The sequence below is a fragment of the Rutidosis leptorrhynchoides genome, chromosome 4 (genome assembly GCF_046630445.1).
Source record: "Rutidosis leptorrhynchoides isolate AG116_Rl617_1_P2 chromosome 4, CSIRO_AGI_Rlap_v1, whole genome shotgun sequence".
NCBI classification, from domain to species: domain Eukaryota; kingdom Viridiplantae; phylum Streptophyta; class Magnoliopsida; order Asterales; family Asteraceae; genus Rutidosis; species Rutidosis leptorrhynchoides.
In genome coordinates this window covers 42,302,347-42,314,822 of record NC_092336.1, presented here as the reverse complement: position 1 = coordinate 42,314,822, position 12,476 = coordinate 42,302,347, and the positions used below count along the sequence as shown (strand labels likewise).

The window sequence follows — 12,476 nt, the reverse complement described above, 5'->3', positions numbered from 1 at the left end:
GATCTCGTAAAAGACAACCAGATTAAAATGAGATACGTTCAATCAACAACTCTGGTGATCTTTATACCAAAGCACTGTCAATCGCTGTTTTCAAAACATACGTTCACAATATTGGCATGAGGCAAGTTCAAAAGATGTGACGACTCAGCGTTGTCTACTTGAGGGGGAGTCAACTCTATGCTGCACTCTTTTTCCCTTAGCTAAAGTTTTATCCCACTGGGTTTTCTTTAGCAAGGTTTTTAACGAGGCAGTATTAATTGCTCTTTAAAAAAAATTACCATCCAAGGGGGAGTGTTGTAAATTTAATAGTTAAATATGGATGGTAATTAGTCAAATATGGATAGTAAAATTTGTACTATATATATGTGCATAATGTAAGTTACAAAAACACACATATACATTAAATACATCACACATCTCTTCAACCTCTTTCTCTCCTATATCTTCTACAACACATTTCTCTTTTATTGGTTCTTTCAATTTGAATATATTGAACCAGGCCACTAAAGATAATTATAAGCCTACCGAAATATAACAGAAACTACATTCTTACTCGTTTTTTTTTTTCTTTCTATTTTGTGATCAAGGAGCCAGCGGTTTTAGTCAACTTTGACTTTTTTTATTTTGTCCTTCCTAAAAACGAAGGTGGGTCACGCGCCACAAACCAATATAGAGAAAAAGATTTATAACAGGTGAGCGAGTCAAACCAAACCCTAATTTTCAATTTGGGGCCAAAAAGTTTCGTTCGTCCACTCGCTCAACCCCCTCGCGTGGATATTTTCAGATCGCCATACAAAATCCAATTTGTATCATCACCATCGATTCTCATTTACTACCCGCTTCAGGTAACACCACCTCTCTCATAATTTATATACATTTAATCAACGCCTAAACCCACCCCATGGATTATGCACTACTTTTCTTTATGATTCTACTTTCAAGTATGAAGCTTTCTTTCAATTTGAAACTGGGTTTGTATCGAGTCTACACAAAACAACATGATTTCAATTTGTGCCAAAGGTCAATAGTTAACTGTTCTTGTAGTTCAAATATATATATTTATTTATTTTATATTATATAATCGTTAATCGTTTTGTAACTATGTAACGGTGTTACTTAGTTTCAGATATATGTTTATGGGTTACTGTTTATACTGTAAAAGTTTGTTAATTTTCTCAAAATAATTTAATTCAAGATTGTAAATCTGTAACGGGTCATCTGTCTTTATTCATTTGATTGCTGTGCATTTGCGTCTGTAGAGTTCAGTTTGATCGTTTGCAGATTATAATTCTGTTATTATTTTACCACATTAGTATTTTCGGATATTGAATACTTGAGGTTGATGTATGTATTGTCGATCATCATATGATGTTTGTACTTTGGTTGAGTTCAGTTATATTGCCATTGGTTTCTTAGTTCGAAGAATCACTTTTCGGAATCATTAATTGATGTTACCTGTAAAACAAAAGGTTATATTACTCAAAAAGCCTTTATTTTTTTTTATTGAAATGTGGAACTAGTGTAATGTTTTGTTATAATATTCAGCCGGGTTTTATCTTTTAACGTTTACTGTATCATGTAGGTAGCAACGAATTAAGTGAACATACGTAAATTGTTGTTATGGATATCGATCTTAGGCTCCCATCTGGAGAACATGAAAAGGAAGAAAACGAAGAGACGAACGAGATACCCAATATGTTAGATGGTGAACATAAAATGCATGATGATGAAGTTTTAGGTCACAATATGGGTATAAATTCTCCATCGATTGATATGGTAGATTATAAAGAAGATACAAATCTCGAGCCTTTAGCTGGTATGGAATTTGAATCACACGGTGAAGCGTATTCTTTTTATCAAGAATACGCAAGATCTATGGGTTTCTGTACTGCAATACAAAATAGCCGTCGTTCAAAAACATCACGCGAATTCATCGATGCAAAATTTGCGTGTTCGAGATACGGAACGAAACGTGAACATGATAAATCGTTTAATCGACCTCGTAGTCGACAAGGAACCAATCAAGATCCCGAAAATGCATCTGGGAGAAGATCGTGCTCCAAAACCGACTGCAAAGCAAGCATGCATGTAAAAAGACGACCCGATGGAAAATGGATCATCCATCGGTTCGAAAAGGATCACAATCATGAACTGTTACCTGCACAAGCTGTCAGTGAACAAACGAGAAAAATGTATGCTGCCATGGCACGACAATTTGCAGAGTACAAAAATGTGGTTGGTTATAAAAACGATTCAAATAATCCGTTTGATAAGTCTCGTGGTACTCCTCTTGAAGCTGGAGATACAAGTATATTATGCAAGTTTTTTACTCAGTTGCAGAGTATGAATTCCAACTTTTTTTATGCAATAGATGTAGGTGAAGATCAACGCGTGAAAAATATGATATGGGCGGATGCCAAAACGAGGCACGATTATGTCAATTTTTGTGATGTTGTGTCGTTTGATACATCGTACATTAAAAACAAATATCGAATGCCGTTAGCTCTTTTTGTTGGAGTCAACCAACATTATCAGTTCATGCTGCTTGGCTGTGCGCTACTATCGGACGAGAGCATTTCGACTTATTTGTGGGCCCTGCAGACATGGTTGAGTGCGATGGGCGGACGGGCCCCACAAGTCATAATCACCGACAAAGACGAGTATATCGAATCTGCCGTTTCACAAGTATTCCCGTCTTCAAAGCATTGTTTTTGTTTGTGGAGTATAACAGGCAAAATATCTGAAACACTTAAAAATAATAACTATATGGCGAAATTTGAAAAGTGTATTTATAGGTCGTGGACCGATGAACAGTTTGACAAAAGATGGTCAAAATTGGTCGATCGGTTTGGTCTAAAAGAGTATGATTGGATGCATTCGTTATATGTAAGCCGAAAACAGTGGGTCCCGATTTACATGAGGGATGTTTTTTTAGGTGGGATGTCAACTCTTCAACGTTCAGAGAGTGTTAATTGTTTTTTTGACAAATACGTGCACCGGAAAACGAGCGTGCAAGAATTTGTTAGACAATACGAAAGTATTATTCAAGATAGGTATGAAGAAGAGGCAAAACAGGATTTGGATACATGGAATAAACTGCCTGCATTAAAATCACCATCACCTTTTGAAAAACATGTTTCAAACATATATACGCATGCAGTTTTCAAGAAATTTCAAGCTGAAGTTTTGGGTGCGTCTGCTTGTTTACGTAAAGAAGAGGCACATGAAGATATGATCAAAACTTTTAGGGTTACGGAATATGAAAAGTTGGATTTCAGCGTTTATTATAACGAGTCAACATCTGAAGTGTTGTGTAGTTGTCGGTTGTTTGAGTTTAAGGGTTTTTTATGTAGACATGTTTTGCTTGTTCTGCAATTATGTAGTCTTTCTGCAATACCGTCTCAGTATATTTTGAAAAGGTGGACAAAAGATGTGAAAAACCGGGGGGTAATATCGGCAGAAGGGTCTGAGTTGGTTCAGTATAGAGTTCAAAGATATAATGACTTATGTCAACGAGCGATTAAATTGGGTGAAGAAGGATCATTATCGCAAGAAAGTTATAATTTTGCAGTTCGCGCACTTGAAGATGTTTATGCAAATGTTGTTGCTTTGAATAATTCAAGTAAGAATGTCAATGAAGGTGGAACATCGACCGGTACAGGTGTTTTAAGAGTTGAAGATGATAATCAAAGCAGAATCATGCGAACGAATAAAAAGAAGAATCCTATGAAGAAAAGGAAGGTTGTAAAGAGTATCATCTCTCATTTGATAATCTTATTACGTTTAAGCTCCCGATCTTATTTGGTATTTTGTAGAGTTTTTTTAATTTTATTTTATATTTTTGTAGGCAAGCTTGGAGCAGGATATTATGACTGTTGGAGCGCAAGATAGCTTGCAGCAGCTGGTTTGCTTTTTATCTATGTCCTACATTGCTTTCATGTTTCGATTAATAAAATTTTTATTAAATAACTTTCATGTCAAATGTAATTAAAAAACTAATACTACTACTTTTATTGATTTAAGATGTTTAATAAGTTGATTTAGGTAGTTTCATGCATTAAATATACAGTTTGGTTGACCTGTTAAAGTCTGACCCATTTGTTTATAATCTTTGTATCTTTACTCTGATTGATCTGTTGGAAAAAAAACATAACCTTGACCGACCCATTTTGTAAGTAAATGGTCCAAAATGTCCACCTTTGGTTACAACTAACCTTTGTTAGCCATGCCAGAGTTGGTTTCATGATCAGTCATTTATATATATCATAATATACAGTGAAGTGTATCAAGTTGGAGTAATGATATATATTTTTAAAATATAAGTATATTCTATTACAGAGTATATCAATATCAATTGTGTAATACAATACATGCCAAACGAGAATTATACCTAATATTGGAGGAGAGTCCTCTATACGATCCTTCTTCTTTCGTAGAAAAAATCATCAAGCATTAGTACTTAGTTACATTTCAAACTTCTCCAAGTCCTAAAATGAAAGAACCAATCCTGTGGGGCCCACTTTGGGCAATATATGTAGTTACCACCCTGATAAGAGTCAACCCAGTGAGTGTTAAAACAAGATTGATAAATTTGCACATATAATTGCCCACCCCCAATTTCTTGATAAACACAATAAACAGTTAGAGGAACAGCTTTTTATATGTACAATAAAAGGAACGACCTCGCGTGTTTGAACAATACAATTATATGTCCTGATATTAAAATTTGTATGTTTATGGCTCATTTTCGCCTTAGATTACTGTTTGTGGTTAAAGTTATCCTTGTTGCTTCCCCCTCTTGTACAGGACAAATTGAGCTCACGGTCAGTTGCACTAGATGGTTATTTTGGCCCACAACAAAGCATGCAAGGAATGGTATGGATATATTTATAATCGGTCAAAATTCGTAGTATTTTAGTTTTTGTAGTGATATTTTTGTTTGGTTTATATAGGTACAGCTCAACTTGATGGCACCTTCAAGAGACAATTATTACGGAAATCAACAAGCTATTCAGGGGCTGGTATGTCATTTCATATCATAATTTTGAGACAACTTCAATGCTCTAATTTTGAGTCATTTCATATCATATGTACGATTGTATTTTTCTATAGGGGCAGTTGAATTCAATAGCACCAAATCACGAGAGCTATTATGGCGCTCAGCCAACACTTCATGGTTTGGTATGTTTTTCATTAGTACGTCTTTATTTGTGATGAATGTTGATCAAGTGATATAATAATAGCAGTTTAGAATTCTTGCCTGCAGGGACAAATGGACTTCTTTCGGACACCTGGTTTCACGTATGGCATTCGGGTTGGTGTCTCACATCCTCGCTATTATTGCATTTATTTTCATTTACGTTGTTAGCAAACTCAATAAACCCCTGAATATTTTAAGTACAATGATTTATGCATGTCCAGACTTGTTAATGGTGACCCCGAGGGCTGTCGTTAACAAGACCCTATAAAATAATGTTTCAAAAAAGTAATGTTTAAAACGGGTCAAAATGTGCCGAGTTGGTTTGTGCTGCACGTGAACACTATTTTTCTTATCTTCAGTTAACTCTTAAATATGACAATGTAATATATTATTATGATGTGAATCTGTAAATTTGAATAAGACTAATTAGCAGGTTCGACTTTTGACTCGCTTCAACCCGATATTAATGTAAACGGGTTGATTTTACCACCTCTAAAGTGAACAATAACATTTGAATATTGTTGGTGATAGGAGGAACCTAGTGTGAGAAGCAATCAATTGCATGATGATGGCTCAAGACATGGATAGACTTATTTAGCAACCAATAACCTTTGTTCATTTGCCAAGCAAAAAATACTTTTCAGACCGAAACGGCCGTATCACGGACTAGATGGAACCTACCTTTGAACCCAAAAAGTCACTACAGGGAGTTTGAAATGTAGAGAGAACCAGTCTTTACATATTATCTCCTACACGTGTTATAGAGAGCAGGTAGGACCCGCGATTTCACAAAATTAAAATCTGTTATTATATCACATATTAGTCATGCTAATATGTGGTTTAACTTGTGTGATAATCAGAAGTTAGAGTCAGCATATGTAAGCATTTAATTTATATTGTTGTAAAATGATTGTGGAATGAAATTATTTCAGTAACTCTGTATATGTTTCATGGACTTGTATTTGTTTTCCAAAGTGTGGCAGTGGCTTACCTACTGAGATTACGTGATTTTTCTTTCCTGTGTTGATCGTCGGGCTGGTGGGTGTGGGTCATAGATAGTCGGTTTTTTGCGTGGGACCGGTGGGTGTGGGCGATAGATATTGGTTTTGCTTTTTATTTTTTACTACTAAGTTCGTCAGTTTGGGTCTTATTTCATACACGTGCACAACCATTTCAAAATAGGTTATAGGTAACAGGTAAATAACCTTGTACCCCTGCTTTTAGTTTTACTTGCATTTGCATTGCTGCTTTACAATTTTTCTTTTTTGTTAACTTTCCATTTATATTTATAGATGATTATCAAGTAAAAGTTATTGTCTTCAAAAAATGTACTAATAATAAATACAACACCAAAACTCAATCCCACAAAAGTAGAGTATGGAAATTAAGATGTACATAATTCTTCCTCTATCATAAAATAAAGACAAGTCATTTCTTCATTCAAAGTTCCAAGGATAGAGAGATTGTTTTCGAAAGGACCCCTGGCCAATAAGTAAGTTAAAAAAATAATAAAAAAGAGTGTGAGATGCCATGAAAATGATAGAATCAAATTTTTATGGGTTTAAATCTGTCTAAAATTCAATTTAAGTTTTAAGCGATAGTGGAGTCACGAATAATAAATATATAGAATAGATAAAAAGTGGTCATTTTCTTGTTTTCTAATATAACTATGTTTAGGGTTATATATACTCTAATATACTTGGATATACTACGTAATAATGATTCTGATACCGTGACTTGAAATGTAACAGAAATATATATTTTTTTAATTAAGATTTTGTTATTTAGGTATGTCTCTTTTCCGGGTTTGAGGGGTGCAAATGAAAATGGGTATTAAATTATTTAATTTTTTTAATAGCACACACTTTTATTGTCCACAACAGGACTCGAATTCATAATTTTGAAGGTTGATGATCGAATATATTTGATTGGGAAAGTAATGTTCATTAGACTATTAGATGTACATTAGATTCTTAATGCTTAAAAGCATATTTGATAATGTCCAACTAAAAGATAGTGGTCCGAATCATCACCTATTTGAGTGCTAGCTTAAGAATCAAAAATGGAAATCATATTGATAGGTTTTATTGTTCATTGTCATTTTAATACCAATAATCTAACTATACCGATTCTTAAATTTTAACCATACACACTCGGATTCATAACTCACAAATGACTGCACCACTGAAACTCATATAAAGGGGAAGTGATATTTCCACACAAGTTTCACAACAATTATAACCTTTTCATTTGTCGCCAACTTTGTTCATGAACTTTTCGTACCATCTTTAATATTTTTTAATAAATACATCAAAGCCTTAATCAACTATATTGACAAACAATGCAAATTTTGATGAACTTATATAATTATAACTATGTAAAATATCACCGCCCTTTCAATATAGTCAACTACTCTTTCGAAATAGACACAAAAAACACGTCCCATAGGCTTGTTCCAGCTTAAATCTTTTACATCCACTTGTCCCCTCAGCAATGAAAAACAAAACATGCTCCATCGTTGCGGTTCACAGTTGGTACAATAATAATGACTATAGGCGGGAACGAGTTTGACTTTTTCAAATACTTGTCGACTAAACATCCGTCCCCATAAAATGCATCAATGGAGTATAACTAAAATCATTCAAACTTTTGCAGAATCTGTACATGCAAATTTCAACAACGAAAGTAGAATAATAGTATCTCGTTTGAAGCACTGCATCATGAATCCCCTTCAAGTTCACACAGTCACACAGTATTTATAATCTAAAAGTTTATAATCATCATCCATGAAAGACTTCTACCACCATAGGTACATAAAAAAACAACCTTCAACTGGCAGAGATGAAATCACTTATAAACTAACCAACAACTGATCATTATGTGCTAACCACCAATTATCCTCTTACTGATTCAGGAACAACCTGACCCCCGCTTTTAGGACCACTGATTCCACCAACATGCATTGACTTTTGAGAAAAGTCAATGAGCATTTTCCTCTGATTATCGTTTGTATGCGGTAAACTAGCACGAAGTAGTTCAACAGGCATTTCTCTACTAATCTCCTTTGCTGCTTCGGATAACACAATTTCCGTACTCGGTGGAATCTGCGTGTACATAGCTTGCACCATACTATCATACTTGCTTAAACAATACTTCGTCAAAAGTCCAAAAAACGCGTCAAACGAAGCCTGCCAAAGTGTCGGATTTTGCAAACCAGAATTAGCACTGGTTAAAATCTGAGTCGCTCTTTCTAGAACAGATTTTAAGACAACCGAAGCACCGTCGCCAGCTGGACTGCCAAGTGGACGGAGTGGCGGTTGCTCTGGTGAACACACGACAGCCGCAAGACACGCACTTAACGAATTGAGATCCATTGAATTTATACATGTTTTTACTATGTTTGCTAGTGACGTAACTGTTTCGGAAGCTTCAATATCGTTAGGTAGTCCACCGAATAAAAACCGTAAGTGACGGAAAATCGTCATGCATACGATTCGTGCAAGTTCACTACCCGGGTTAAGAAGTTGAAGATATCGAGAAATGAGTTTTCGACCTTTCGGAAGAGATACAACCCGTAAGAACACGACATCATCTTTAGGAGCCAACGTGCTAGAACTTGCACCAAGCGGGTCCACAAGTTGAAGGGCTGCAGCCAGACCTTCTAGAAGAATCTGCCTCCTCTGCCTCGCGTGGGACCCGCCATCTTGTGGTTGAGTTGACTTTAGGAGGCGGTCAACATCGTCTACATCTAGAAGTACAGAAAGTCCATCTTCAATCATGATTCTAGCTGCAAACATCGGTTCTTGTTCCAAATGTTTCTCAGATCGTTTCTGTTCAGAACTTTTATTATCCCCAGATGATGAATCAACTTCGAGAAGCGACTGGGGCCTACGAATGAGAGAGAACGAAATTCTTCCATGAGAATCGACGTTAATATGCGGTTGTGAATCTGAACTATTACGAGACCGTTGTTGCGAATCTCTTAAGTGAGCCGGGCAGAACCGGTTTTTGGAAGAACTTTTTGCAAGACGAGCTTGGTGATAATAATCGTTGATATAAGGATCGTTGCTATGTGTTGCAGGATGCTGCATATTCAAAACGCTCTCGATCTCTTCAGATGTCATGTATTTGGATCTGAATTGTATCCGACATTTATCACTCTTTTGGTTGCTACTATCGGACCCCGCACGAGAGATACGCGCATTGTTTTTACTCTTTTGTTTGACTCTTTTATCAGCAACACCGTATTTGTTAAGCAAAGGATGAGTAGGGAGTGTATCGTATACATACGGTTGAAGCGCAAAAGGACTGTAACGCATTGAAGGTGGTGACATGTATTGTGAGGATAAAAACGTGTTTTGAAGCAGCTTTTGTTGAATGGTGTTGTTCAATAGTTCAGCATGATGATTAGCCCATTGGTTTTGGGCCTGAGAGTATTGGGTCAAGCCATGATGGACCATGTGGGACCGGTTTCCATTATAACGAGACCCGTGAGGTGCACCGCTTAAAGGTGAAAGATTTGGTTCCAAGAATGGTATCTGAGAGCTGCCGAGGCTAGACGGACGGTTTAAATGAGAATGATGACGTGGCGAGGGTAAGTTATTATGGTTACCGGGAGAAAATGAAGGTAACGATGAGCTTGGTACCAGTATAGGTTCGGTGAAGAATTGGTGTTTCTCGTGAGGGTAAGATGATGCTCGATATAACGGTTTAGAATCGGTAATATTAGATTGTGAAGACCATCTTCGGCTTCCGTTGATGCTTTCGGTGTCGGATATATGTTGATCTAACCACTCGGGTAGATCTCGATCCTGTACCCAGTCAGATGCAGATGAACCTGCATATATTGGATTAATTAACTATAGCAAAATATGAACCTCCAAAGAATATATATTATATATAATAATATATAATATAATATATACAAATAAAAAAAGGTTAGATATGTACTTACTTTCCCTTGAAATAGAACCTGACCCTCGATCACCAATAACTCCAGGATGTCTAGGTCCGCTGACTGTACGGTTTATCTAAAAAAATAACAAATTTTATATCACACAATTAGTTTAAACAGAAGCATGCACGTAAGAGAGTGTGAATTTGACCTTGCAGGGTAGATGAAAATTATTTCAAATTGAGAATGTAAATAACAAATTAGATGTTACTGCAAACACTTTTTGTGAGTAAACGGAAGCTGACCTTCGAAAATATAGTCGACAAATCATCTACATCCGTTAGAGACCCTAAACCTGGTTCCTGTAAATTAAGAGATATAGAAAACATGATAAGCAAACAAAGGATATGATTATAAAAGATAATATGCATAATCTATACATTACACGACTAACGAAATCTAATTATACCAAAACAATATCACTTGTTAAGTTCCTACATGATTAAAATAATAAAATCGAGTTTCATATTATCTTTACATGCACCTAGTTAAGATCAGAATATACGGGATAAATGATCATAAATATACAAACCATGTGCCAATCTTCTTCGTCTTCAGACAACAAAAAAGTTATTTTTTTTCTAATTGTTTGATCCTCTAGTGATATAGCATTTGTATACATCAAAAAGAATTTGCTTTACTTTCACTAACTGACACAATTTTTTGCTACTCATTTCCTTTAAGGAGTACGTATCAATTCTAACATTTACCGTATATGAATAATCCAAATTATTCAATATGAACTATGAAGTTAACCCTCATGATGCAATTAAACACAGCAAGTTTTGAATATCTGCGGCTTCATATCATAATAACTAATACTGCTTAGACTAATATCTATAACTTTGGTTTAGAAACTATCAGAATTGAATTCAGGTACTATTTACAGCACAATGACACAAATTAGGTCAACCAAAAAGTCAACAAGCATACAAATCATCATTAAATTATGTAATCAGTTAGAGACATTACCTCTTCTCGGTCAAATAAATGATATTCATCATCAACAATTCCACTTGTAAAATTGTTATTATCACTATGTTCTTCTTCTAAACACCCAAACTCAACTTTATTATCCACACTTTTTTGACCAAAAAAAGCATATTGTGAAGCATCAAACACTTTGCCATCTGTACACCAATAAATAAAACCCAATCAATCACATAAATGAAACATCTTAAACCAAACCCTAGATAACAAAATCGATAGATTCAGCTGAAATTAAACTATATAATTAAAATCAAAGCTAAATCGAAACATAATAAAACAGTAAACGAAAGTGATTGAAAGAACACTTACTATCAGATCTCTCCATTGAAACAGTGAAATTAGGGTTTCGAGAGAGAAAAAGGTGTGTGCGTTTGTGGTTGTTGGTGAAATTGATTGAATTAAATTGAAGTTGCGTATGAAGTTGAGGTTCGCATAGCAGAAGAGTTTTTGTTGATGTGATGATTTGTTAGCTGTTGTTACAGTAGTGGTATGAATCGATGCCCGAACGCAATCATTTTGTAACCTAACAAAACATCATATGTTTTATTTGTTAGTAATAAAAAAGGATATATTTTTAGAGTAAGTTGCATGTTTGGTCCTTGTAGGTTTGATTTGTTTAGTTCAGTCCCTCTATTCGATTTCGTTAAAACTAGTTTACCAGGTCCGCGCTTCACTACGGAGACCAAATACCTGATTTAATTTTTTAAATACAAACCAATTAAATACACATAATTCAAATACATTTCTTAATCAATAATAAACAAACATGCATAAAAAAAAATAATTTTTTATCACCAGACACAAAAGTTTTTACTAAAGTACATACAGTCATTGTAATAAAGAGTAACCGTCAAACAAAAGTCAATAATAGTTGTATATGTTACCTTTATTTATGTACATTAACGACATTCCTAAGAAAGTTAGAAAAACTAAAAAATTTAGGGTAAAAATTATAAATATAAAGCAAATAAATTGAACATTACTTTTATTATTATAAAAAATATGTAAAATCATATAAAAAATAAGTAAAAATTGTGTATAACTTTAAAGTTATAAAATAAGTATATAGAAACTTATTTTTATAATTATAAAAATATCTAAAAGCATATAGAATAAATATTTAAAACCTTAGTTTTACATTGTTGGTCCTTGTATTTTATATTATTAACATATTAAGTCCTTACCACAAAAATGGAAAAGAGGGGAAAAAAGGGGAAAAATGGAAGAAAAATAAAACGAAAAAAAAGGAAGATACCACTTGATCCAATCAAATTGTCCAAACTTTACACCATTTAGTATATATAGTAATGTTGATATGTAATTTAATTTAAT

The 12,476-nt window shown here is 34.5% G+C and overlaps 2 protein-coding genes across 5 annotated transcripts; one reads left to right on the top strand and one right to left on the bottom strand.

The window, feature by feature from the left end:
- The first annotated feature begins 694 nt into the window (after window positions 1–694).
- On the top strand, window positions 695–6,135 carry LOC139839422 (protein FAR-RED ELONGATED HYPOCOTYL 3). 4 transcript variants are annotated; one of them, XM_071829483.1, is made up of 8 exons: window positions 695–845; window positions 1,583–3,741; window positions 3,848–3,904; window positions 4,807–4,875; window positions 4,953–5,021; window positions 5,113–5,181; window positions 5,252–5,314; window positions 5,732–6,135. In XM_071829483.1, exons 2-8 carry the CDS (start codon window positions 1,621–1,623, stop codon window positions 5,786–5,788), a joined length of 2,505 nt encoding a protein of 834 aa, XP_071685584.1. In that variant the 5' UTR covers window positions 695–845; window positions 1,583–1,620; the 3' UTR covers window positions 5,789–6,135. The 4 variants fall into 4 exon arrangements, with proteins under 4 accessions (XP_071685584.1, XP_071685587.1, XP_071685585.1 ...); XM_071829486.1 differs by having other exon boundaries at window positions 697–845; window positions 5,267–5,314; XM_071829484.1 differs by lacking the exon at window positions 695–845 and adding an exon at window positions 852–1,020.
- A 1,271-nt stretch (window positions 6,136–7,406) lies between these two features.
- LOC139839421 (protein PAT1 homolog 1-like) lies at window positions 7,407–11,653 on the bottom strand. The gene is made up of 5 exons (XM_071829482.1): window positions 11,454–11,653; window positions 11,127–11,284; window positions 10,400–10,456; window positions 10,155–10,230; window positions 7,407–10,037 (listed from the first exon to the last, which is right to left on the bottom strand). The coding sequence occupies exons 1-5, from the start codon at window positions 11,467–11,469 to the stop codon at window positions 8,095–8,097; spliced, it is 2,250 nt and encodes a 749-aa protein (XP_071685583.1). The 5' UTR covers window positions 11,470–11,653; the 3' UTR covers window positions 7,407–8,094.
- Window positions 11,654–12,476: the final 823 nt, after the last annotated feature.

Coding starts and splice junctions, on each gene's coding strand:
- LOC139839422 (XM_071829483.1), top strand. CDS start 1,621: ATGGATATCGATCTTAGGCTCCCATCTGGAGAACATGAAAAGGAAGAA. Junction 3,742..3,847: donor ATCCTATGAAGAAAAGGAAG/GTTGTAAAGAGT, acceptor ATATTTTTGTAG/GCAAGCTTGGAGCAGGATAT. Junction 5,182..5,251: donor AGCCAACACTTCATGGTTTG/GTATGTTTTTCA, acceptor ATAGCAGTTTAG/AATTCTTGCCTGCAGGGACA.
- LOC139839421 (XM_071829482.1), bottom strand. Junction 10,457..11,126: donor ATTTATTTGACCGAGAAGAG/GTAATGTCTCTA, acceptor CTTAATTTACAG/GAACCAGGTTTAGGGTCTCT. Junction 10,038..10,154: donor AGGTTCTATTTCAAGGGAAA/GTAAGTACATAT, acceptor CAATATATGCAG/GTTCATCTGCATCTGACTGG.